The sequence below is a fragment of the Suillus bovinus genome (genome assembly GCF_016758785.1).
Source record: "Suillus bovinus strain UH-Sbo-P2 chromosome Unknown EDB93scaffold_102, whole genome shotgun sequence".
NCBI classification, from domain to species: Eukaryota; Fungi; Basidiomycota; class Agaricomycetes; order Boletales; family Suillaceae; genus Suillus; species Suillus bovinus.
In genome coordinates, this window is record NW_024542158.1 from 25,254 (window position 1) to 48,905 (window position 23,652).

The 23,652-nt window shown below is 46.4% G+C and overlaps 6 protein-coding genes across 6 annotated transcripts; 2 read left to right on the forward strand and 4 right to left on the reverse strand.

Annotated features, from left to right (window-relative positions):
- Positions 1–28: 28 nt before the first annotated feature.
- EDB93DRAFT_1263301 (uncharacterized protein) lies at positions 29–4,964 on the reverse strand (the record flags this gene model as incomplete). The annotated part of the gene is made up of 20 exons (XM_041454204.1): positions 29–721; positions 773–1,053; positions 1,108–1,277; positions 1,336–1,658; positions 1,711–1,813; positions 1,866–1,932; positions 1,982–2,116; positions 2,172–2,405; positions 2,458–2,516; positions 2,568–2,907; positions 2,964–3,178; positions 3,231–3,542; positions 3,590–3,960; positions 4,015–4,066; positions 4,119–4,378; positions 4,437–4,501; positions 4,556–4,585; positions 4,646–4,734; positions 4,791–4,836; positions 4,893–4,964. 20 exons carry the CDS (start codon positions 4,962–4,964, stop codon positions 82–84), a joined length of 3,864 nt encoding a protein of 1,287 aa, XP_041302181.1. The 3' UTR covers positions 29–81.
- A 3,498-nt stretch (positions 4,965–8,462) lies between these two features.
- Positions 8,463–10,788, reverse strand: EDB93DRAFT_75412 (uncharacterized protein). The gene is made up of 16 exons (XM_041457336.1): positions 10,380–10,788; positions 10,311–10,326; positions 10,190–10,252; positions 10,106–10,139; positions 10,025–10,044; positions 9,924–9,966; positions 9,843–9,871; positions 9,657–9,784; positions 9,503–9,606; positions 9,425–9,451; positions 9,348–9,375; positions 9,166–9,290; positions 9,021–9,057; positions 8,955–8,966; positions 8,887–8,893; positions 8,463–8,828 (listed from the first exon to the last, which is right to left on the reverse strand). The coding sequence occupies exons 1-16, from the start codon at positions 10,547–10,549 to the stop codon at positions 8,595–8,597; spliced, it is 1,077 nt and encodes a 358-aa protein (XP_041302182.1). The 5' UTR covers positions 10,550–10,788; the 3' UTR covers positions 8,463–8,594.
- Positions 10,789–10,795: 7 nt separating this feature from the next.
- Positions 10,796–13,286, reverse strand: EDB93DRAFT_1179667 (uncharacterized protein). The gene is made up of 19 exons (XM_041450615.1): positions 13,161–13,286; positions 12,979–13,090; positions 12,908–12,920; positions 12,794–12,856; positions 12,715–12,748; positions 12,647–12,666; positions 12,557–12,599; positions 12,475–12,503; positions 12,451–12,452; positions 12,302–12,379; positions 12,138–12,241; positions 12,056–12,082; positions 11,973–12,000; positions 11,768–11,917; positions 11,638–11,715; positions 11,559–11,570; positions 11,499–11,505; positions 11,051–11,430; positions 10,796–10,995 (listed from the first exon to the last, which is right to left on the reverse strand). The coding sequence occupies exons 2-18, from the start codon at positions 13,026–13,028 to the stop codon at positions 11,065–11,067; spliced, it is 1,104 nt and encodes a 367-aa protein (XP_041302183.1). The 5' UTR covers positions 13,029–13,090; positions 13,161–13,286; the 3' UTR covers positions 10,796–10,995; positions 11,051–11,064.
- A 3,021-nt stretch (positions 13,287–16,307) lies between these two features.
- Positions 16,308–17,926, forward strand: EDB93DRAFT_1243237 (carbohydrate esterase family 8 protein; the record flags this gene model as incomplete). Its single annotated transcript, XM_041452117.1, has 10 exons — positions 16,308–16,522; positions 16,572–16,662; positions 16,720–16,920; positions 16,977–17,133; positions 17,191–17,212; positions 17,265–17,379; positions 17,439–17,487; positions 17,545–17,638; positions 17,689–17,735; positions 17,796–17,926. 10 exons carry the CDS (start codon positions 16,308–16,310, stop codon positions 17,924–17,926), a joined length of 1,122 nt encoding a protein of 373 aa, XP_041302184.1.
- An 83-nt stretch (positions 17,927–18,009) lies between these two features.
- Positions 18,010–21,026, reverse strand: EDB93DRAFT_1323291 (CoA-transferase family III; the record flags this gene model as incomplete). The annotated part of the gene is made up of 9 exons (XM_041454983.1): positions 18,010–18,333; positions 19,472–19,657; positions 19,710–20,005; positions 20,070–20,133; positions 20,201–20,393; positions 20,446–20,562; positions 20,610–20,719; positions 20,778–20,929; positions 20,981–21,026. The coding sequence occupies 9 exons, from the start codon at positions 21,024–21,026 to the stop codon at positions 18,010–18,012; spliced, it is 1,488 nt and encodes a 495-aa protein (XP_041302185.1).
- A 205-nt stretch (positions 21,027–21,231) lies between these two features.
- Positions 21,232–23,291, forward strand: EDB93DRAFT_1234000 (Metalloenzyme, LuxS/M16 peptidase-like protein). The gene is made up of 4 exons (XM_041451319.1): positions 21,232–21,320; positions 21,375–21,864; positions 21,918–22,705; positions 22,762–23,291. Exons 1-4 carry the CDS (start codon positions 21,258–21,260, stop codon positions 22,843–22,845), a joined length of 1,425 nt encoding a protein of 474 aa, XP_041302186.1. The 5' UTR covers positions 21,232–21,257; the 3' UTR covers positions 22,846–23,291.
- Positions 23,292–23,652: the final 361 nt, after the last annotated feature.

Here is a 23,652-nt window from a genome sequence, read left to right on the forward strand (position 1 = left end):
CTGATGACGATGCAAGGCTAACGATAAAGAGCGGACAATAAATTAATAAAAAGCACTCTGCCTGACCAAATGATAAATAGTTCATCTTTGTCCCCCATGAGATTGCCAAGGTATATCACCAAGTCTATGCCTGGATGATGAGTGCGTCCTCTCTATTCCCGTCCTTGGTGTTGGAGGGGGACCCATACTGAGACCCAGCATGGAAGAGTTTGGTCCCATCATTGCAGACGTTTCCGATGCTGTCCGCCTGGCTTTCTTGGACGCTATCAAATTGCTTTTCGGAGTATCATGCCCTTTGAGCAGAGACCTGTTGCCCGCCGGTTTAAGTGCAGGGGCTAGTGCCGGTAGAATCTCTCTCGCCAGCTCGCGCACCAAGACAGCGCCATCGTCCTTGCTAAGCTTCATGACCATTTCATGCAATCCGTAGCGTTCCACTAACATTGCACGGTTTGGGTGCACGTCGCAAACGGTCCGAAGGATACGTAAGAGGTTGAGACGAACCACCGCACGGCTGTGATTGAGCCTGTCAATGATGCGCTTGAAGAATTGAGATTTGGCAAGGCCAATGATTAGTGGGGTAGAGATGCGACAGATTTTGAGAAGGGGGTCAAGGAGGTTCTCAAAAGAGTTGGCTTTTGCGGTTACGAAACATTTGAGTAACGCCTCAAGAGACTCGGAGCTGATCAGCTCATCTTCGATCTTGGCCGTTTCATCTTGTAACCTGATTTCACGTTAGTCGTAAGTACAATGCACAATTCAAAATTCTCCCTACCATGACAGAATCGCCTCCAAGGCACTGACTTGGAAGTATGGGTCCTCTAGAAGCTTCAAATAAAGCGCGAGACCATTATGTTGCCAAAGGAGATATCTGCAGCTTTTCCCCGCGCTAGCCAAGTCACATAGAATAGGCAATGCGAACTGTTTGAGAGGTGAGCTAGTCTCAATTACTCGCTTCAAGCACGGAATAATGCCGGCTTGAGCCGCCTCCTCTTGTCGTGACTTGTTCAGCCGGCAGAGGTTATAGCAGGTCTGGAAGATGTGATTTGACACCTCCTGAAGTATCATTTGATCTGAGTGTTGCCCAACTCGTGATCTCATATGACTTACCGTGCTGTGAGGACCGGTCTTCTCTTCGTCCAGCAGTTTGATGAGTATTTCGATTGCGTTGGCGTTTTGAAGCACCTCGAGCAGATTAGCATTCATAGACAAGTGCTTCACAGCCTTCAGCATCTGGACTAGGCATTCCATCTCCAGAAGCTCGCATGCGCGTAATAGACCTGCCATCATAATTGCGGTCAGGTGCATCAAATTTGATGATTGACACGAAAATCTCACGTCTGACGATCTTCCGCGTCCCCATGGCGTTACGTACGTGGATATCACTTTGTGTCACTTGCGAGAATACGAGAAGGATCTGTATAATCTTGTGCTTCATCTCGACTGCATTGGGACTGGAATTGCCCATGACATTGAGCAAAGCGGAGGACAGGGGATCGAGGAGGCCTTCGCGGATAAACATACGACAAAAGTCATTCTTAGTCGTTGGAGTTTGCAATTCGAACACGCTTCCTATGCCGTTGAGAGCGTCGGCGACAAGCTCAGTCTGGTCAGTGTAGTCCTCGTCCAACAGATCAACAAGAACTTTCAGGCCACGACATCTGTTTGGTGACGTGAACAGGGTGCATAAAGAGATGTCGGGCAAGCACGCACGAGATGAACATCTGCAACGTCAATACAGATGTGTGGCAGAGCAGCCTGATGAAGTTGGACGCCTCCACGCGACACTCAGAAGGGTATTTCTTTGAAGTAAAACCTGCAGTGTGTCAATCCTTCACCATCAACCTTTCTGGGGCTACGACACATACCCATCATAACAGGAATCCCACCGATGAGGCAGAAGCTTTCTAAGAATCCAAGATCGCTCGTGACCAACTAACCAACGACGTTAAGTTCATGAATGGAAATTAGAACGCAGACTTACCAAGTTGGTGATGTGAAGAAGCTTCATGAGGACATCCCTGGAACACTTGCCTTCCAGTACCTCCAAAATTGCCAGCATACCATGCGAAGACACTAACTGCAGGAGCATATCTGGGTTTTCTGTCATGATATTGATCTAGAAATGCAGCAATGCATCAGACTATGAAACCGACAAAGTTAATTGAACTGACTAGTTGATCACAAGCATCACGCAGTTGGAAGTCAGGTGCCGAGGGTGTCAGTTCATCGATGAGTTGGTTCACCATGTTGCACAACCGAGCATTCTTGTCACGTAGGAGATTAGTCTCAAGATCATCTTCAGCAAAGCCCTCATCGATCTGAAGAATTGAGTCAGCCAGTATCATGGATGACACATAAAAACTTGCCTCTGCGAAAGGATCGTCTTCGTCCGAATCGTCTCCGAGCTGCAGTGAAATCAATCGTCGCAAAATGTCCGAAACAAAACATAGGTCTTACCCATGACTTATTCGACAACCTCGTGTTAAGTTGCAAAGTTTGCATCGGCTGCTCGAGAGCTACAAAACCAGAGTTCGAAATTATTCACACATTGGCCTAACACTACTTACTAGTTCCGCCAGGTTTTCCAAAGATATCGTCGTAGTCCTCGTCGTCGTCCTCAGTATACTTGCCAAATTCAGCATGACTAGCCGCACGTTTCGCCTCTGCGCGACCAAAAGAGCCGGAAGCACTCGAACTAGATCCAACAAAGGAAGATGAACGCGAATGTGATCGTATCGAACCTGTAGATGGTAGACCCATGCCAGAAATAGGACTGAGAGATGGGCGGGATGCTTTCCGCGACAAACTAGGAAGAGGTGCAGACATAGGACCGGGAGAACCAGAAAGGAGTCCGAGGACTTTGATATCGTCAGGATGAAAGAGTCCCCTGCGTACCGAATTCTTCATCTTCGCATTGCGATAGTTCTCAGCCAGCAATAAGGGGAAAAAAGCAATGCCCTGACCTTAAAATCTGCCACTTTCTCTTGAAGCAGGAGCTCGTCCTCCTCGGTTGCGATATCGGAATAGTCTTCGACGATGGGTACAATATCGGCAGACGGTGCCCTTGCGAGTGGTATTGTCCCGGAGCCAGCTGGGCTACGATTTGGTCTAATGGTCTGTGCATTATCATCGCCCTCCGGTTTCTCATCTTCCATGGATGTCTTCTCTAAGGCGGAGGCTACACAGCAACACAAAGTAAGATCGCGACTCTCGTTTAATCTCGCACATACCATGTAACTTGGTAAATGAAGGTCCATCCTCAAAGTCGTCATCCCAGTTGTCCGTCTGCTCTTCTGGAGGCTGAAGGACAAAAGCTAGCGGCTCCCGAATTTTCTCGACTAGAGCAACGGGGGCAGAAGGCTTTCCCGCAGCAATATTGGGTACTTTGAGAACAGAGTTCCCAGAGGTCGAAGCCTGGAGACCAAGAACTGAATGCTGAAGGAGCGACATCGCAGGCTTATCTCGACCACCACGAGTTGGGGATGGTGGTTGACCTTCAGAGACGGAGTTGCGACTATTTTTCTTTGTAGGTCGTGTAGGGGCTAAAGGGGGCATGAGTAGCAAATTGATCAAAATGATGATGAATCACATTTGAGAGCTTCATTCCATTCCTGTACCTTGAGAACAGCCTCATCGTAGTTATAATTGCTTGTGGGTCTCTTGCCGTCCGGGACTGATTGCGATCCGCCTTCTGGAGGACTCAGTCCCTTCCCGGCGACCATGTTCATCTGCTTCTTCGCAGATATCATCCAAGGATGACGGAGCAATTTCTTGGCCGAGATTCGGAGGTTGCAGTCCTTCTGAAAACAGTGAAGCAGAAAATCCTTGACGATCGGAGATGCACCATCTGGAATAGGAGGGCAATCGTCCTGAACGATCCGAAAGAGCGCGGGCATGGGGTCGAGGAAGTGATACGGAGGCTTGCCTTCAAGAAGTTCGATAACTACACAACCAACGCTCCTGCACAATATATCAGTATTGATATTGATTTGCAGGCAGCTCGACTAAGCTTACCAGATATCTGATGCAGTAGTTGCGCCAGATTGTTCAATGACTTCAGGTGCCACTGGCGTAGAAAGTTGTAAGTCATGGCGAGGACACATACCATGACAACTCACTCCAATAGGGACTGCCCACAACGGCATCATCATTAATCGCACCAGTTGTAGTAGAGCTAGCGACTCCAAAGTCAGCAAGCTTTACACATCCATCCTTGTTGGTCAATATATTCGCGCCCTTGATATCGCGATGGATGACACCTTGGTCGTGCAAGTATACGAGCCCGGCCAGGACTTGACAGATGTAGACTGCTACCAGGTTCTCTGGAAATTTACCGAATCGCTTGCAAATATTATGCAATGATCCGTTTTCGCAAAACCTGGCACGAGTATGTATGCTCAGTTACTTTCATCATTTGAGGTGGGATGAGGACGAACTCGAGAATAATGTATAAGTACTCCCTGGTCTTGACAAAGCCCTTGTACTTGACGATATTAGGGTGCTAGGTGAATGGATCGGGTGAACGATCAGCCTATAAGTTTTGTGAGCCACATACGTTCAAGTTTTTGAGCAAGTCGATTTCGGACTAGAATGAAGTCTTGAACAATGCGCCCGAAGCTCTTGAATGATGGATTCCAGAACCCACCATTATCTGCCCGAGCTCTCCCTTTGGTATGTTACTGAGTTGTATCTCCTTCACGGCCACCGTCTCACCAGTGGCCCAATTAAGTGCCCCTGCATGCATCAACGCTTGCATAAAGTTTATTCCCGCAGAAATCCTCGTTACTCACGGTAGACTTGACCAAACGCGCCCTTTCCAAGAGAGTCCCCGAGTTGCTGCAAACATATTCAGTACCAAGCCACGATGCGATGTGCGTCCGATGCAAACAAACATAATCATTGAGAAGCTTCGACGTGCTCGCGCGCTTTCCGGGACTGGTTGAAGTCGACGAAGGAGTTGCCATAGCCTTGGATGGGATATGGTCGGGATCAAGACGGGTATAGAAGGATGATCTGTGGTAGATGAGCCTGGTGTCCAAGACTAGAGGACTTGAGAAGGTATCTGAAGCGTTTAAACCAGGAAAATAAAAAGAGAGCTCGCAAATAATTCTAAGTTTGAGTGTCGCGTCCTGCGCTGACGAAGAAGAATGCTTGGAACCAAGGCCACTGAGCGGAACTCAGTCCGATTTGGAAGCCTTCGTCCACCTGTCACTTGTGACCAGTTCCATTTATATAATTTTAGTACAAGTACTACAATATTAATATGTATTTACTCAACCCCGTGAAGAATTAATACATACAGCTCTGTTATAACGGACTAAGTAGAGAATCAATAAGATATAAATCATACAATGCCTGCAGTATTTCGCTGGTCGGAATTCAAGGGTGAAGGCCAGTCGACATGTTCGCTAACTGGACTGTCACTGGGACTTATATCTGGAGTATTGGTAGCAGAATATATAGTGCTTAAGGGAGGTGGAGTAGCGGAGATTGATGGGTACTCTGCGAAGGCGATGGCTCGTACAGGGGGTACAATAGAACTTGCCGAACCAGATCGCGCACGGCTGTTCGACTCGACGCGCGCTGCGGAGGAAACAGAATGTGACCGTAATCGGCTGAGCGCAACAACTTCCCCCGAAGGTGAGTGTATGATATTATTGCGTGTGGACATAATGAAGCTTTCCTCTTGCGAGTGGTGGGGACTAGGTCCATGAAATACTTGCTTCTTGAGGTTCAGAGTAATCCTTGACATCATTGTAACCTGTTGACCGTGAAACAGTCCATACCGTTACGAGCTTCAAGCCGTGCTCACAGTGAGGCTGTAGCGAAATCATCTTAGTCAATCGCTATTATTGGTGGATTACTAAGAAACACTCACAGAAGCTCAAGCCTGTGCATAGTAAAATCAATGAAAATTCGAGTAAACACTATATTGGAGATATGCGTACTGTGCAGCGATGTTTTTTTACCCCATCGTGAGCTTTGATGATCATAATTGTCAATATCAGATTTATGGCGCAGATGACGCTGTATGCTTGGTGAGTTCTGGTGTCTGGAGAGCCTAGTTTGCACACCTGTAGTACAGTAATCCGTCTGCAAAAAGAGTACGGATAACATGCCCCGCTGATTTACAGTGAATCGACGGAAGCGTGCGGTTCAACGTCAACCCAAAGACATACGTGTCGTAGAGCAGAGGTAACCAAGCTGAAGCCGAAGCAATACTGCCGCTGACGAGGGTTTCAAAACTCATATCCATATTTGCCCGTGAAAACATACTTATTGAACACCATAGTGCAAGCTGTGAAATCATGAACATGAATAAGGTTGTCGTGTGCGAAGAATGAGTATCTCACAGTGAATGTCCTTTGAGTGATGGACGGCTGGGAACTATGTCATAAACTCATACGTTGCGTGGCGAAAATGCGACCATACGTTTACCATAACTCAATAGCCATGCAGTCACTATAATCCAAGCCAGCAGTAAGAATGCCGCGGGCACAATGGCAGCCCATTTGTATTTTTGGTGTTTATATATTGCAACGACGCTATATTCTCCATCATTAGCAGATGTTGGCTGGGAGGAGAAATAATCTTCACCATAACAGCATCATTAATCCGGCTATCTCGATACCTACGGCTGTGGTAGCTCCTTCATATCGAACAAAATGCCGGCAACTTAGACAACGTCAGATAAGTCAAGTGATGCAACGCTATGCCGACCTCTGCATTCAAAATTATGAGTGTCATCACCATCAGATAGCATTAGAACTCACTGTGTCGTCCCATGAAGGTAGGGTATACGCTAGTAGAGGTCACGGTTGACACTATAAGTCAAAGGCGAGGTACTTACCAACCAGATTAACAAGAAAGACGAGAGGAGTAAGATATCGGTTCTGGAAAATTAACCCGGACATATGTTTTTTTTACTAGCAGACACTGCCAATACATATGCATACCAGTAGAAACAAATATACAACTTAGTAAACAGGTTCAGATACTAGTACACATACGTTATCAAGACGTCACTCACAGGGCCTCTTGGGGCGTTTCCAGATGAATTCAATCTGTCTCGGATATGTTGAATAATTTGAGTTTCACCAATTTAGCTGGTGTCGCAACTCATCTGCGCTGGTGATAATGTGGTCCCAAACCAATATAGTGAAACCGACTATCCCAACATACTAAGTCATAGGATACCTATGTCAGTCACTGACAATAGCAGACTAGGCGGAAAACTGTACAATCGTTTGACGCCTGAAACGGCAGGTATTAAGCATGCAAAGAGGTACATCAGACTCGGACGAACACCGCTCACGTTTCATTCTCGTCCTGTAATACGTTATCCAAGTTCATTGATTCCGTCATGGATGAGTGTGATGATATTTATCTTTGAAAGCAATAAGTATTATTGAACCTGAAAGACTGTCTGAATGGGATTGTGGACGGCGAAGAAAACATCAGCAACGTTATGCTTTTATACTGGATCGGAGTTCATACATATATGCGCTCAGAGCCCGAGTCAGCCATGCTGTAGGTGGCTATTGGCAAGCTTTACCGGTCACCGGTGACTATGTTCAGATCCAAAGCGACCGACCGCATCAAACCAATATGAATCTAGGCTTGATCTAGACGGTGATTTGATACTACGCCATCGCGGCAGCACTCTGGCAAATTTTTCAGCGAACTTGGAGGGGTGCGTGGTACTAAAACTTGTAGTAGTACGCATCGGAGGGGCCGACGGAGGGCGACTTAAACAATCTGTAACGGCACCTGTAAATTAAATAAATCTTACATAAAATGTCTAAAAATAAGGTCTCAATCACTCGGTCAACACATCAAAGACCGAGATAATATAGTACTAGGTGGGATCTAGCTATAGATTCTTTGTCTTGTAGTTCTCTGTTGACTACGTATCTTATGAAATATCATCCATCTTTGCCAACTTGCTGGCACTTCATCAGAAAACTCAGCCCAAGGTCACATGCCCCTAATGGCTAATATTATGCATTCAGCAATTGGTTAATAATCCATCATCATCGTCATCCCGCAGCCCATCGAGCGCGAGTTCACATGCAGCACTGCGTGGAATGAAAAAAAATGGTACTTTCCGTGATAGATGCCTTACATAAGGACAAGGACTAGCGTGGGACGTTGGCATGTAGATTATGGCCCGCTCGCACAATAGCCTTGAGCAGAAGAGTCGGTGCATACAGGATCTGACATCGATAGTTTCCATGATCATTTTCCCTGCGATGTATCCTGCGTTTATAGGTCATGTATTCTTCGTCCAACACCAAATGTCATCATTGTGAAAGTGGGATCGTAATTGTGTAGCTGCACGTATGACAATCACCAGGCGCAGGTGTTGATCTTCCAAAATGGAGGTCGAAACAGGTACGACAAAGTGCGCGTTCCTGCTAAATGTCAAATAAGAATGGCAGGCGTAGCAGCAAACGTACCGTTCTGGTGCTAGCCCAACCACGAACCATCCAGATGGCTGGTGCGAGGACGGCACAGGCTTCCTCACAGCACGCAGGACAGAATTGCGCCACCTGGCTAGGACGATCCCCTGTGATTGTTGAGACATGGCACGATCACTGAGACTCTTCATCAACACTTCTGAAAGATTGAGCATCGTCCGTGGGATCAAATGTTATGGATGGAATAGGGGTTGTCGAAAATGGTAATTTCGGCTGTAGATCATCGTCAAAGGGTTTCCTTGACATTTGCTGGTGTCCATGTGCCAAATTGAACACCGTAGGAGGGCGAATTACGAAAGACCGGTCTTGCTTCTTGAGATGAAGTGTGACTCGGGACGTCACGACAACCTACAGTAAGAGTAAACGTCAATCAAGAATGATTTTCGTCTGCCAGTCATCAACTTACCGTTAACCTATCAAGGCGATCACGGAATTGTTTAGCATGGCAGCAGACAGACGAGCTGAGAATCTCACAAGAACACCAATCTAGTGAATAGGTGTGAATAATTATATTCACGAGCACAGTGCTAGTAGACTTACTGAGCAGCAACACCCTTCAGGCCCAAAGGCGCCCGTACTATCATCACAGTCAGAACTAGGTTAGTAGAACACATGACACTACTCGATCAACAGATTAGACGGTTGACTTGAATCGAGAAATATACCCACATATAGTACAATGTACCATCTGTTTGGAATGTTTGCAAGATAGATCCATCCCGATGACTGGGCAAGGTGCGCCATAGGGTCATGATAAAAATGACAGTGTCGTATGCTAAAGGCAACCATGCGCGAGTAACAGAGAGAGCCCTGACATTGCGGTATGGCGAGTAAGATTAAAAAAATCAACAGAACGTGACTTCATACGGCGGCAAATCATAAACCTCATAACAAGCTAACAGAGAAATCAGCGAAAAGTCACTACATCAGGCAACAGTACTCACAGTGTATTTGTTGAACATGAGGAACCACTATAATCGCATGATATCACTGCTATCTGCAAAAGTAAAAGGTGTACCCACTTTTACCAAGAGCGATTAAATACGCCTCAAGTGCAACCTGGACTAATAAGAGAAGGCCCGCAACCGCAACGAATCGCGTACGATATTGATGGAGAGCATGGACCCTACGAAAAATCGTAAGAGGCACCTAATCGTCGCACTTGAAGTGACCCACCGTATCAGCATTATCAGTTCTGCTATACTGACACCAATGATCGCCATGGCAGCTTGGTATCTGACGAAATTTCTGCAGCTTAACAGCAATTTGATGCCAGTCGTTTTCAGATCGGAAACCACATACCTCTAAGAAGATACAAATTATTAGCCTTTGAAATACTTGAAGGACAAAACAGCTGCCTACCTCTGTGGACCAATTTGGGAGGGTTAATGCTGGCTATATATTTCAACGAAATTTAATTTATGACGAAAGAATAGATCTCACCAACAATGTTGACAATAAATCCCAGAGGCGTGATATATCGATTCTTGATTCCAAGAGAAAATGTTATTTCGCGTTGATGAGTTAAATGTGGTTTCACGTACCAATATAAAGAGGTACGCGGCTAGAACAAATTCAGAGTGAATTGGGCGGATGAAACTATAAGAAGGGTGGCCTATACTTACCAGGTTTTTTGGGTTGACACCAGATCAAGGCTACCTAGAAATACTTCATATCGGTTGTTGAGATAAAATGGTCATGGAACGTACCTCATCTGCAAAGGTGATCATATGATCCCAGCACAGAAGCGTGAAACTCGCGATAGCCACAAACTTGATATGCAATAATACATCAGATGGCGAGAGGGTGATTCATCCAAATAAGACGTACGGTGACAGCCTGTCGACTAGAGATAGCTCATGAAGGGATCCGATACAAGATAGCAACATAGGCACTTACGAATAGAGTGAATCTATGGTCACAGATTGCGTAGCCAAAGCATCCATTCTTAACAAAAGTGTAACGGACAATGCAAGACGAGCGCGCGAAGCAGTTGCGATCCCTGGTGGCCGCTGAAGTCTTATATAGACGTTCCATCCCATAATAGAGACTTTACGGCAATGGAGCATCTGCTTGCTGTATAAGTGTGGAGGTCATGAGCCTTTTCAAAGAGAAAAACACGTATTACGAGTCCCTAGTAAGCGCCAGTGAGTCGTGTAATACATTCGAAATCCCAGTTCCTATTGCAAGGGACGCAACAGTTGATCGAGCTGCGTAAACTGATATTAAGGACCTGTCGCAAACGTTCGCGAAGGGGAATGACTATGTTAAAGTCGTCATCGACGCGTACTACCACCATGAGCGCCACCAGTGGCTGTGCACAAATAGTACTAATTATTACTCTCCTCGGATGCCATTCTCAAAGTATAAAGCTACTAGTGACGTAATGGTACGAGTACTGTGTATACAGTATATACTGTAAATAACAGCCTGTTGTCTTAATAATCGTATGATTTTCTAATTAGCTCTAAGGTACGAAGGAAATGACAATTATTAGTAGTATAACATTTGGTATCTGTTTGAACATCCGAGGTCAAATTGATTCAGTATCGACCACTAGAATAACGTACTTCGCAAGTCCATGTCATACAGTAGTCTGTACGACAATCTCTATTGCCTCCTGGTACCTGCTGCGTTCATTGTCCGCAGGGTCCAATGCACCAGTCACTGCAGGGCAGGTAAAGCAGATGCGAGCTTCGTTGTCTCGCTGTCCTTGAGAGCATACATCGCCGTCAAAAGCTCTTGCATGACCTTGCATTTCGAATGATTTTGTTCTCATTGGAAAAGTCTTGGAGCTAGGAGCTGGTCGTTGCGACTTCATAATATCTTGGACAGGCCTTTGACAATCGAAGTAGAGCGGAAATTTACTTCCAAGGTGTGTGTCGAGTGGTACAGAATCACGTGTGCCCTCCTTCTTCAAGTTGAGCGTGATGCGTGACATCATAGCGACCTTGTAGAGGAATGTGGCCGAGGATGAGATGAAGCCGGAAATTCATGATCTGCGTAAATAAGACTCACGGTTAATCTGCAAAATCTATTCGGAAATCAGTTTTTAGATTACCAATCGACCACACTCACATGAGTTCCAGTCTGAAATTTCAGTTTTAAAAGATGTCAGTTAACTATGCCACATGACACATACTAGTAGAAGACGCACTGTCCAGTAATGTTCTTCAAGCCACGTGGAGCCCTCACAACCATGATGGTAAAGATAAGGTTTATGGTACACAATACACTATTGAATTGAATCATGTAAAAGTTTATAGTTGTTCAATCCAGGAGCATACCTGTAGAATAAAACACCATCTGTGAATAGCCTGTGGACGATATGCCCTGCCTCTTTATTTTGTATCGAGGGCAATGTTCGGTTCAAAGTCAAGGCAAAGACGACTGTGTCATAGAAGAGAGGAATCCATGCCCATGCAGATGAAAGAACCCTTCAGAGCTCACTTTCAGTAATCCACTGATCAAATTAAAGCATGGATAACATACAAAGAATCAGAGAACTCCATGCGACAAGCTGCGTGAACACAGTGAGTAGATGAGAAAACTAGCATTCGGATAGATGGGCTCACAATGTATAGAAGAAGAGTGAGATACAGCTGATCAACAGATTAGCTGGACCCGAACCGCACGTCAAATGACTTTGGCACCCACCTACACCGTGAGACAACAGAAAAGCGCTAAGCGCCACCCAAGCAAACAACAACGATGCCACGAAGATTACAACACATCTGTTGTCGTGGTACATAGCTCGAACACTGATGGACATAATTCAGTAATTATGATGGTGATACGGTACACTTCAGTTAAGAGCTCACCGCAGGAACATCATTAGTCCCACAACTTGAATCCCAACTGCCGTCATAGCCCCCTCGTACCGAACGAAATGCTCGCATCTATGCACCGGTTACAACGCACTAAAGCTTATAATGTGATGTCTTACTTCTACATTGCTTGTTAGGTTGTTTTCATCAGATAAAAAAGGACTGACTATGAACGACCAAGAGGGCAGGCTATATGCTTCAAATTAATTGAAGCGTCACCGGTCGGCGCGAACAGTATTCATAACTTACCAATAAGGTTCACGATGAAACCAACAGGTGTGAGGTACCGATTCTACACCAAAGTCAGGCAGGAAACATCATTTCGGGCCACCAACGTACGAGCAAGAATAAGCACGTCACTAAAAGTTGATGTCACCACCGAGAAAAAAATCTATAGACGAGCTTACAGAGATTCTTCGGACGGCCCCATATCATCTTCACCTGTGATGGGTTAGCCAATGAACCAGAAAAATAACAAAAACAGACCTCGTCTGCAAAAGTGATTGCATGATCCCACACCAGAATTGTAAAGCCAAGGACGCCAACAGCCTTCAGATGTATCCTCAGCCTGTACCATTAGACATATATTTAATAACCCACAATTGTTTGAGAGCTAGTAAAGGGGGGGGGGTGAGGAAACTGAGGGACACAGTACGGGACATGGCTCTTACGCTTCTACCGCCTCACTGATTATTTGGGCGTTCAGTGGGATCGACATCATCAGAGTGACTCTTAGATCGAATAGTTGTGCTATGAATAGAAGGTAAAATGAAGCCGCTGATCCTAAGGAAAGAAAAAGGTACGCAGGGGAGTTAGATCAACGAAAACTCACTGCTCATAAATATATACATACCTGTGATGTCCTTGAGAGATGGGTAAATCGGACATTATCAGGACGTGGACCTTGCCAAGATACTAAGCGTCAATGATAATCAAACGAGCTGTGTTCAAAATGAGCGATGCTACATCGCCTGCAAGCCTTGCGTTTGTACTTTACGAAAAGTTTACGTGATTGCAAAGAAGCCCACAGTAACTCTCTCAAAATTTCGTCAGCGAAGCTTAAAGGCTCGAACACATTTGCCCTCAAGTTCAGAAAACGGGCAGAGTAAGGTACAGCTTGTTGTACGTGTTGGACTCATACATAGCGCCTCATCCCGTAAAGCATATGACGTCGTAAACACGTTCAATGTAGGGTCAATGACGGACTGACTCTAATGAAAAAAAGGTACCTGATCTTGACCAAGAGACTGGTGGTAGTAGGCCAGTCTGCCGTCAAGTTTCAACAATAGAATTTAGGGACAAAATATGACAAGAAAGCTTCGACGAGGCCTTTCTACGACTCGAGTCAGAGTACTTTCGAGGTCCACGACCCGTGAGGCAAAGACATGGGCATCGTATCTGTTATGGTAGGGAAAGAGCGACTATCTTCATTTATCCAAGGTTTGCTTTGGGGATACCAAACCTGGATACTTATGGGTGAGCAAGTCAACCTATAAATTGCAACAGCAGACGAGGCTTTTCGACAACTTACAGCCACAGTCACAACTGCAATGACTGGATCATCGTGAGACACGCTGCAGCATGTCACCCAGCTTTGCATTGGTACACAGACGGTCCGACCGACTCTTGGGTCCATCACAGCGACAGATGATATCTGCATAGAGATGCGAGCAAAAAAATAACCAACGGCAGTGAGTCAGGAGGAATGACGGAAGCATGCTGTGTCACATGCCAAGGTACAACTTTCCTGTCGCCCTGTTGGTCCACTAACGTTTCAGGCCTCGAGGTACGGGACGATCTGACAGTCCGTGTATACCGGGTTCATTTCTTGAATATCCGTTTCTCGTTCATGAATCAAAGATCCTGACAATTGACATAGGTTCAGGAGCTCATGTGGAAAAAGCTGTAGCTTGGTAAATTGAGCCCGACGTTGTTGGGGAGACACACCCAATTATCCTTGGTACAGCCTGTGCATAGTAGATAAGGTGACGATACATTCATGAAGAAAAAGGGATACTCGCGTCTTTGTGGCGCTTATCTCCTACTGCTGTCTTCACCTTGTCCTGCTCTTTGAAGTCCTAACAAAAGATAACCATAAGCCATGATCATTGATACCTTCTGACCTGAGGGCCGCGTTGTGTCGAGGTACCGTCGTAGGTGTCGTCTTTAATGAAGTAGCAAAGTACATCCCCGCAGTGTCAGCGATCCCCGATCCCCGATCCCCGACTTCCCACGAAGGCCGATGCACGCCAGAAGCCCGGCCCAGAACCCTTTCGAAAAGACTGTACCCATTGATGCCACAATATCGCACACTACAACAAGCTCTCTCATCAAAAAACGTGTGGTGCATTCGCTGATCATGCCCGGCAACGTGCACTATCATTATTTGATGCTGGAGCAAGTGTTTTGGGTGATGAGTTTATCTCGTGTGTTTTCCGTTCTTGAGCTGTTGCTCAATTTCGCCCATGACTTTGGTGTGCTTCTTAATGAACATTTGTCAGAGGTTGTCCTGTGCTCTGTCGAGGACATATCAGTCCGTCTAGAACTCAAACAGAATGCGCTGGCCTCAGTGTCCCAAATTCCTTTGTGATGCCAAGCTGCTCGACCGGTCGAGGCTTTGAAGGTTCGCTGTATGTTTGAATTAAAATTATATCATGAACACTTGGCTGACTTGAAGTAAAAGTGAGGGTTGATTATTAGAAGGAGACGTGAGAGCCCTGAAGACTGCACAGTAGCTTGAAACTCTTTGCATAGCTGGAGCGCTGTCAAAGTTCAAACTTGATATTATCGCACAAGGCAAGTTTCATGATAGAAATTGACATCGAGGCTTCAAATTATCTACTTTGAAGTTTGAAACTCACTTGAATGTTGACGCGGCGATGCTTGGGTTTGCAACTTCGTATGGCATTGAGCACACATTAGAAGGGGAGCAGCGTAGTCGGGCCCGAGTCCGACTCATCTGTGTAGATTTGTGAAGGCGTAATAATGTTCGTCGTCAATCGCGTCCGAGTCTCGCCTGCTCTAATTAAACAACTTATTGTGACCGTGTTGGCTATCATCGAGAAGAGTGTGTACAGTTCGGTATGGATAATCGAGTCAAAAATACCTAAGATTGACATAAATTATAAGAGAGTCAAGACAACGCTTAGGGTGGTAAGGTACAATGACCGTTGGTAAGAATATCGATAGTTGCGACATCGAGAAACTGAAGAATGAATAAGCTAATGAGTGTAGTCAGGGATTTAGAACGGATATGACAATGGAATATTAGGCTGTTCGACAGCGCCACCAGGGCGTTACGCTTATCCACTAACCGAAGTTCCTACTTGTCATTAATCACTATTACTGATGGAGACAATTAATCCAGGCAAAAGCTTCCTCACTTCAGCTCATTCTCAATGTCGCTCATGAACGAGGGTGTTTCTGGATTAGATATCTCGCATCGCATGACCCTGATATTTGCAGCCCTCCTTGATTCGATCACAATGTCAATAGCCTGGTGATATCACTTCCCGCTTCAGTGCGGCATTGTCGTAGTCCAGGTACGTCTGGTCTGATTTGAGTAAACATGACAGCGATCTGAGGGCCATGGTTTGCCGCGACTTCAGCTGTTACGTCCTGCGTTGGACCACGCCCTAGTCACAATCGGGCTTACAAGGAAGACCACCCTGAGCCCATTGCCGACCCGTTCAACAGTGATGAGCCTCGTCAGACGGACTTGGGTGCTCTCCCACGCTTGGTCCCCGTACTACGGTTGCGACTTGGTTACGACTGGATCACCTCGGATACAAATTGTTAAATTCAAGTTTCTTGAATTTGAGGTAGTGCTTCGTTTTTGCGTCGTCATTGCTACCTTTCCGGCTCTTTTGCATCCCTAAGTGACATCGCTAGCCTGGAAATTTAGTTTTGTGATGAGACTTTTACAGTATATAAACGCGAAAAGCGATGGTGGCCGATTAACTTTTAACCCCATACCCCCCCTCTCGCAGGCGACGCACCGATGGGACTATATTTGACTCGCCTTACATTCCTTGTTGCACTTCTAGCTGGCTTAGCTGTGCAAATTCAGGCGCTTTCCCCTGAATATCTTGCGTGCCAATTGCAAAAGGATGCGGAAACCTCTCCGTTAACTGGGTGCCCATCAGGAACCCTGTATGTCTCACCCACAGATAGCAGGGCAGATTTTACAGGTGTCCAAGCTGCTATAGAGTCTTTGTAGGTGACTGCCTGATTCTTTTTGTCTCCTGTCCTGATATTCCCACAGGCCACAGACGGGCGACGCTGTAATTCTGATTGGAGAAGGAGAATACTTTGAAATGGTTAATATTGCGCGGTCTGCACCGCTCACCCTTCTGGTAATCATAACTTTCTCATGTGTAAAGTTCAATCACCGAGATATCTATTTTGTATAGGGTCAACTTGATCCTTCCACCGCTTACGATCCAGCGGGGAATGCCTCTCAGCGCAACCTTGTTCATATTTGGAACAATTTATATGTCAAGTCTGGGCTAAACGACGAGGAGACCGCAACTTTCACTATTGCACCTTCCAATGGAGAGATGTTTGGTAATACTAACTTCAGGGCGTACAATATCGACTTCGAAAATCGTGCTGTAAGCGTCGATTTTTGTCTTTCAATTGCACATCTTCACAATCTCACCCGATTCAGGCCAACTACTCGATTTCTCAAGCCCTTGTCACCGCCATCAGCTATGCAAATGCTTCCTTCTATGGCTGCACATTTGCCAGCTATCAAGATACGTGGTACACTGGGAGCAACGCATCCACATATGTCGTTGACAGCATAATATACGGTCAGACTGATTGTAAGTCATGTTGTCTTTGAACAGTCGCCGGATTGCAGCTGCTGATGTTGTGGCAAGACCTATTCGGATTTGGCATGGCGTAAGTGTATATCAATACATGTATAAACTCCTCGAGTAACTTTTTGGAATAGCTGGTTCCAAAACGTTATTTTGGCCAACCGAGCTTGTGGTGGAGGTATCACAGCCTGGCGAGGGACGAGTGGTACCAGGAATGGGGCATACATCGCCGATTCTAAAATCATTCGGGTCAGTTTTCTGGTCTGATGCTCGTGTTTCTTTAATGACCATTTTCATTTTGAATACAGTCCCCGGATGCCAATATTACCACTAAGACTGATTCCGGCTGCTCTCTCGGTAAGCTGAGAAATGGAAGGCATGTTTGTGTTGTTGAGTTTGAGTTGCCTCCTCTAGGACGCCCATGGAATACAATGGCCGTTGCCGTGTACTTAAACACCTACATGGACGAGAGTATTCGACCTGCAGGTTTCAGTTCTTGGTCCGGAAAGTAAGCATTGTTGCAGGGAGACGGCGCCGATCGCTGATCTTTTATGGCAGAGCAAGCATTCCAGACACCACTTTTTATGCCGAGTTTAATTCGTCTGGTAAGCCTCCTGCACCCACGCTGCCAGTGTCAGATTCTTACGCAGCTCGCCTCCTCGCAGGTCCTGGAGGGGATACGTCTGCACGTGTAGAGCAAGACCACATTCTGACTTCCGATCAAGCATCATCCTTTACACTAGAGGAAGTATTCGAGGGCATACCAGCATGGATCGACTTTAATTATGAGTATTGATGGGTTTTGTCGTATTGTACTGAAAAAACTCTGGCGACGGAAATCCGTCAGTAGTTAATCCAACTTTCCTTGGCATCTGTCATCTAAGCACGCGGCAACCACACAGGTTGATGCCGATTCAAACCCATTGGAGCTTCCACATCTTTGACCGGCGTAACGGATAGCTGCGCTGCATGGCGAATAGCTGTCATCATCCTGAGACGCCCTTCAACGTCCCTTTTATCGCCTGTCGCCTCGTGGAGTGTGACCGATGATGCAGCTACCTCTGAGTCCGGTGGGATCATTCGCTTTGGTAGAGGTTCCCCATCTCCGAATGCGGTATCTGGCGGAAGTTGCCCGAGTGATCGGAGCCACTGCGCAACTGCTGCTAAAGCCTGAGAGACACGGACTTCCCAAGAGCCACCTTCCTGCCCAATAAGATGATTTAAGAATTTGACGACGACGAACGTTGCTAGGGCCTGAGGCCCAGTGAAAACCCACTATGGCGTGGCACGATGGGATCTGATTATTTTCTGATTGTAACATCGTTGATAGGGTAGATTATGAAAAGCAAATTGTAGCCACATTGTTTAGCGTCGTTCCTTGCGTCACTTTGCATCGTCCTTACATTACAGTTTGTCGTTTTGCATCGTTTCTTCCGATCCTTCGGAGCTTCGCATCGTATCGCGCGCACATTGCATTGTATTTGCAGAACTCTCACACAATGTGGCATGACATCATCATTAACATTGTATTTGAGTCGTACGCCAATTTTTTTTGTCTCCCAAGGCCATATGTGTAAGTGGTATTGTTATCATTCATAAACAGGCTTGATTTTTTTAACAGGAATCGAAAGGGTGGGTATATGCGTTCGAAGAGCACACATGGGCACCCGCCAGTTCCACTTGAGTCATTGGAGGGTCTCTGGCATCTTTTCTTCGCCAAAGGCTGTCAGTGTGAGTCTTCTTGCTCTCATCTTTTGGCCTGCTTACTGGACGCTGATGGTGCTCTGCTCTGGTCATGGCATGCTCTCAGACGGTGCGTGATCTCGTCTTCCGAGCCTTCTTAGCGAACACTGACTCTCTACTTAGCGTTCCCCCATATTTCACTCATTCTACGATGGATTCACGCACACATTGTTTCCTATATTCTTTACAGTGACACGTTGATATCCGCAGGGAAACGGGTACAGGTGCGAGTACGACTGCCCACACCCACAGGTTTACCCATGCAGTTCCAGCTGCTACGCGCCCTGCACCTGCCTGTATGCTGCCGCGATACCTAGTACTACTCATGTCATGCACTGTCGTAGCATATCGTTTCTCGTCATATCAATCCATGTATTCTACTGTACTAAATTATATGGTGTTATATGATTTTATCTGAAAATTGAACGAAAAACTTATGTCGTCGGAGGAGATCGTGCCCCATCATGCAATATATGTGATTCCTACCGACGTCATATGTCTGTCTCTGATTTTTTGCGTAGGTGAGAAAAAAAAACATATCACGCCCGTTCCCATCGTGCCACACCATAGTGGGTTTTCACTGGGCCTGAGGACTCACAGTGATCGTTTTTGCGATTGCAGCTTGAATTCCAAAAGCGAGGAAGGACCCTGCGACATGATCCAAGGCTTGCACAGGGAGTGCCCGAGGTTCTGGCTTATCCGTGACGGGCTGCCCATTGAACTTGGCAAAAGCTTCAGACTCCGCCCAATTGAAGCCCGTAGCAGTCTGCACGAGCGAGTCGAACTAGAGATCTCATTATCAGAAAGTATAATAATGAAAGTTGTAAAAGTATTACGCCGCGCTTATGCTTCCAGGGACCCTCCCAACCATACGCTGTCAGATTGGCGCATACAATACCAGGCCGAACTCTAGCAAGTTCCTGAGATCCAAACCCTTTTTCCTGAAGGCCACTTGGTCGGTATGCTTGCAGGAATACATCAGCATCTTCGACTAATTCTTTCAGGCGGTCATGTTGTGAGGCTTGGGTGAGATCGAGCTGTGTCGTGCGCTTGCCGCGAGACGTATCAATATCAAGCACGGGTAAATCAGGAAGATTTGGGGAGGTCACGAGGAGCACGTCAGCCCCATATGCTGTCAATTTTGTAGATCAATAATGCAACCCGGATCACTTTCAGAAAGTAATATTGTTACGTACCTGCGAGCGCACGGCCGCACACCGGTCCAGAAAGCACCCGGCACAGGTCTAACACTCTAATTCCCTGGAGGGAACTGTGGAGACTCCTTGATGTCTCGCTTGGGAGCGTCTCCGATCTTGATGAGCTGAACTGGAGGGGTTCCTCTTAATGCAGCTGCGTGCGGATGCTTGTCCCACTCCTCAAATGACCTATAGGCACTGACACACATTTTCTGCTTTACTGCCTCATCTTCGAAATCTTTCGCATTCCATTGCAATAACGCAGCTTGAACTGCTTCACGAGTGGGATCACATTGCAAAATATTGAGAATGCCCTGTCGATGACTTCGGTGATGATTAGCCACTAAAACCTGCCTAAAAATTGTTGTAAACCTACTGCGGAAAGTTGGTGTGTAGACGAACAAAACTATTGTCCTTGGTTCTGTATATCCCTGCTAGGTAATCCTGCATGGACTTAGTTGGCATCTGGCCATCTACGGTGTACCAAGATTCACTGCTTTGGTTGAGTGAGATGAAATAGAAGATAGAGGAAAGAGTGACCTAGATATGTCTAGAATAGCGTGGCGTGCATTGACACTGACGTCTTGCATATTTCCGGTCCTCAGATAAAGGATATATGCAGCTGCTAGGCCTGATAGGCCGATAGATGTCTCAAGGGGGCTTTCTCATATCGATCGACACCCGGGCATTTGAAAGAAGTATCCTTACCTGGGCTGCGCTCCCTAGCTTGAAGGAAGAATTAATTGCGGTGTCAGGACAGCCACTGAATTTGAGATGTGAAAGGATTTCTGGGGGCAAATCATTGGCGAGCCAAAAAAGAATTGGCCTGATTGTGTGATTGTGAGGTGCAGGACATGTTTCTGCGACAAATATTGAACGGGAGGTGTGATCGGAACATTTAGGGAGTGCACTAGAAAAGTCAGTGAGTCCGTCCAAGAATATCACAAAAAGAAACATGAATTGTGCATGTCCAACGCGTTGGTCAGTGACATGACAGCTGACGAGGTCTATTTTTGTGAGTGAGGTCTTTATAGATCCTATAGATCATCCAAATATACCAATGCTAAACGGGCTAAGCCATTGAAAGCGGAAGTTTAAATGTGTCGGAATAAGCCGCGAGACCGAGAACTCCCGAAGAGGTGAATATTTTGGTAAGCGCAGCCTTTCGTTTACTCTGTCCTCTTCGGTATGGTCTCCAGAGCACTGTCGGCGTCGCTAGCCCGTTCACTCAGGACTTCAGCACGCAACCCTGTAAGTTTCTGGACTTTTCTATGTCGTTTTACTTTGATTTTCATCCCCAACCAGCGTCCCTTGCGCTCATTTGCGACAGCTGTGAACATTCCATCTCCCATCACCCAAACAACAACTCTTTCCAATGGCCTAACTGTCGCAACAGAATCTCATCCTCATGCACAGACCGCAACAATTGGCGTCTGGATTGATGCCGGTTCCCGTGCCGAGACTGACAAAACTAATGGCACTGCTCACTTCCTTGAGCATATGGCCTTCAAGGGCACCAAACGTCGCAACCAACACGCGTTGGAACTCGAGGTCGAAAACCTTGGCGCACATCTAAATGCGTACACCTCTCGCGAGCAGACTGTGTACTATGCAAAAAGCTTCCGAAAGGATGTTCCGGTCGCCGTTGATATCATTTCCGACATTCTGCAGAATTCCAAATTGGAGACCACAGCGGTTGAAAGGGAACGTGATGTCATCCTTCGAGAACAGCAGGAAGTCGACAAGCAGCTCGAGGAGGTCGTGTTCGATCACCTTCATGCTGTTGCATTCCAACGTGCGTCTCTCACTTCAATACTCGCTTTACAACTCATTCATCAATTTTTGTAGACCAACCGCTTGGTCGTACCATTCTTGGCCCTAAGGCCAATATTCTCTCCATCAAGCGTGACGACCTCGATTCCTACATTAAAACCAACTACACTGCTGACCGCATGGTTCTCGTTGGTGCCGGAGGTGTTGACCACCAAGAGCTCGTTAACCTCGCTGAAAAGCATTTCTCTTCTCTTCCCACCTCGCCAAACCCGATTCCTCTTGGCCGTCTTGCTCATCCTCGTTCGAACTTTGTCGGTTCGGACGTTCGGCTCCGTGATGATGCAATTCCTTGTGCACACGTCGCCATTGCCGTTGAGGGTGTTGGTTGGAGCTCACCTGACTACTTCCCCATGCAGGTAATGCAGAGCATCATGGGCAACTGGGACCGCTCCCTCGGGGCTTCTCCTCTCCTCTCATCCCGCCTTTCCCACATCGTCTCATCGAACAACCTTGCTAACTCATTCATGTCTTTCTCCACATCTTACTCCGACACTGGTCTCTGGGGCATTTACCTTGTGTCCGAGAATCTCATGAACCTTGATGATATGACACATTTCACTCTGAAGGAATGGTGCCGGATGTCTATGGCACCGACTGATGTTGAGGTTGAGCGCGCTAAGAGCCAGCTTAAGGCCGGTTTGTTGCTCTCTCTTGACGGGACGACTGCTATTGCCGAAGACATTGGAAGGCAACTTGTCACCACTGGTCGCCGTCTCACCCCTCAGCAGATCGAGTCTGCCGTTGATGCTGTGACCACGGACGAGATCAAGCGCGTCGCACAGAAATACCTGTGGGACAAAGACGTAAGAGTTTTTCCTGAACTGAAGCTGGGCGCATTCACCTAATCACTCCTTTGTAGATTGCCATTGCAGCTCTTGGCCCGCTTGATGGTCTTCTTGATTACAATCGCATTCGCTCAGACATGTCATCTATGACCTATTAAAGGTTAATTGCTTTCATCGTTTGCATCAGGCAATGCACTTATAGTCACACTCGCAGGATGATCAGGTGTGATTATTGGGACGCTAACTAGACGATATGCTGTTCGCTGTTGTTCGTTCCTAGTAGACAGGGAATAAATGACTTTTAATACCAATATAATTTCCCAAGAGCAAATCGACCTGCCCCTACAGATTGTCCAAATTTTCGTCATGGACTTATTGCAATTTTCCAATTCTACGTACAGGACTCACCATGGCATAAAACATTGCACTTGACAATCGACACTGTTATGATATCGTGACGGCGGTGGACAGCACCAATTCCTAGGAACAAATTTCGAATGCACCCATTCGAGTTGGTCATAACCTCCAGCGTTATATATAAAATGTTGATAGAATGCACTGTTCTCTGTTCTGGCAAAGCATAACCCCTCCTCTCGTTCTCACTATGCCATTACACAAAGTACAAGCTGACAATTTTGGCTACAGCTTTGCGTGTTGGGCGCCATTGCAGTCTATTATTTCCTAAAATCAGCTCCGTAACAAGATACACGTGTTGTCTTGTCGGTGCGATGCGCCTGCGAGGATGCGGCCGTTCGGAGTTATAGCAATGAAATAGACTCTGCCCTCCAACTCCACAATTTGTTTCCAACCCATGTCCTGATTGAGGTATGTCTGCCCCTGCGATAAGTGTTTGTCCAGACTATAGGCTCGTTACCTGGCTGCTCATGGTAATACAAGGCTGTCCAGATCCAGCAAACATAGTCACGTCCGGTGATCAGACGGCTGCGTACACGCAATAATGCACT

Bases quoted from the DNA above. Each gene is read 5' to 3' on its own strand.
- EDB93DRAFT_1234000 (XM_041451319.1), top strand. From the start codon at position 21,258: ATGGTCTCCAGAGCACTGTCGGCGTCGCTAGCCCGTTCACTCAGGACT. The intron at 21,321-21,374 runs GTAAGTTTCTGG...ATCCCCAACCAG, and splicing joins GGACTTCAGCACGCAACCCT to CGTCCCTTGCGCTCATTTGC. The intron at 21,865-21,917 runs GTGCGTCTCTCA...CAATTTTTGTAG, and splicing joins TCATGCTGTTGCATTCCAAC to ACCAACCGCTTGGTCGTACC.
- EDB93DRAFT_1179667 (XM_041450615.1), bottom strand. From the start codon at position 13,028: ATGATGTCGATCCCACTGAACGCCCAAATAATCAGTGAGGCGGTAGAA. The intron at 11,918-11,972 runs GTATGTTATCCA...TGAGCTCTGAAG, and splicing joins ATGGAGTTCTCTGATTCTTT to GGTTCTTTCATCTGCATGGG. The intron at 11,716-11,767 runs GTATGCTCCTGG...TCAATTCAATAG, and splicing joins GATGGTGTTTTATTCTACAG to TGTATTGTGTACCATAAACC.
- EDB93DRAFT_75412 (XM_041457336.1), bottom strand. From the start codon at position 10,549: ATGCTCCATTGCCGTAAAGTCTCTATTATGGGATGGAACGTCTATATA. The intron at 9,607-9,656 runs GTGGGTCACTTC...GATTTTTCGTAG, and splicing joins GAACTGATAATGCTGATACG to GGTCCATGCTCTCCATCAAT. The intron at 9,376-9,424 runs GTGAGTACTGTT...TTTCTCTGTTAG, and splicing joins TCATGTTCAACAAATACACT to CTTGTTATGAGGTTTATGAT.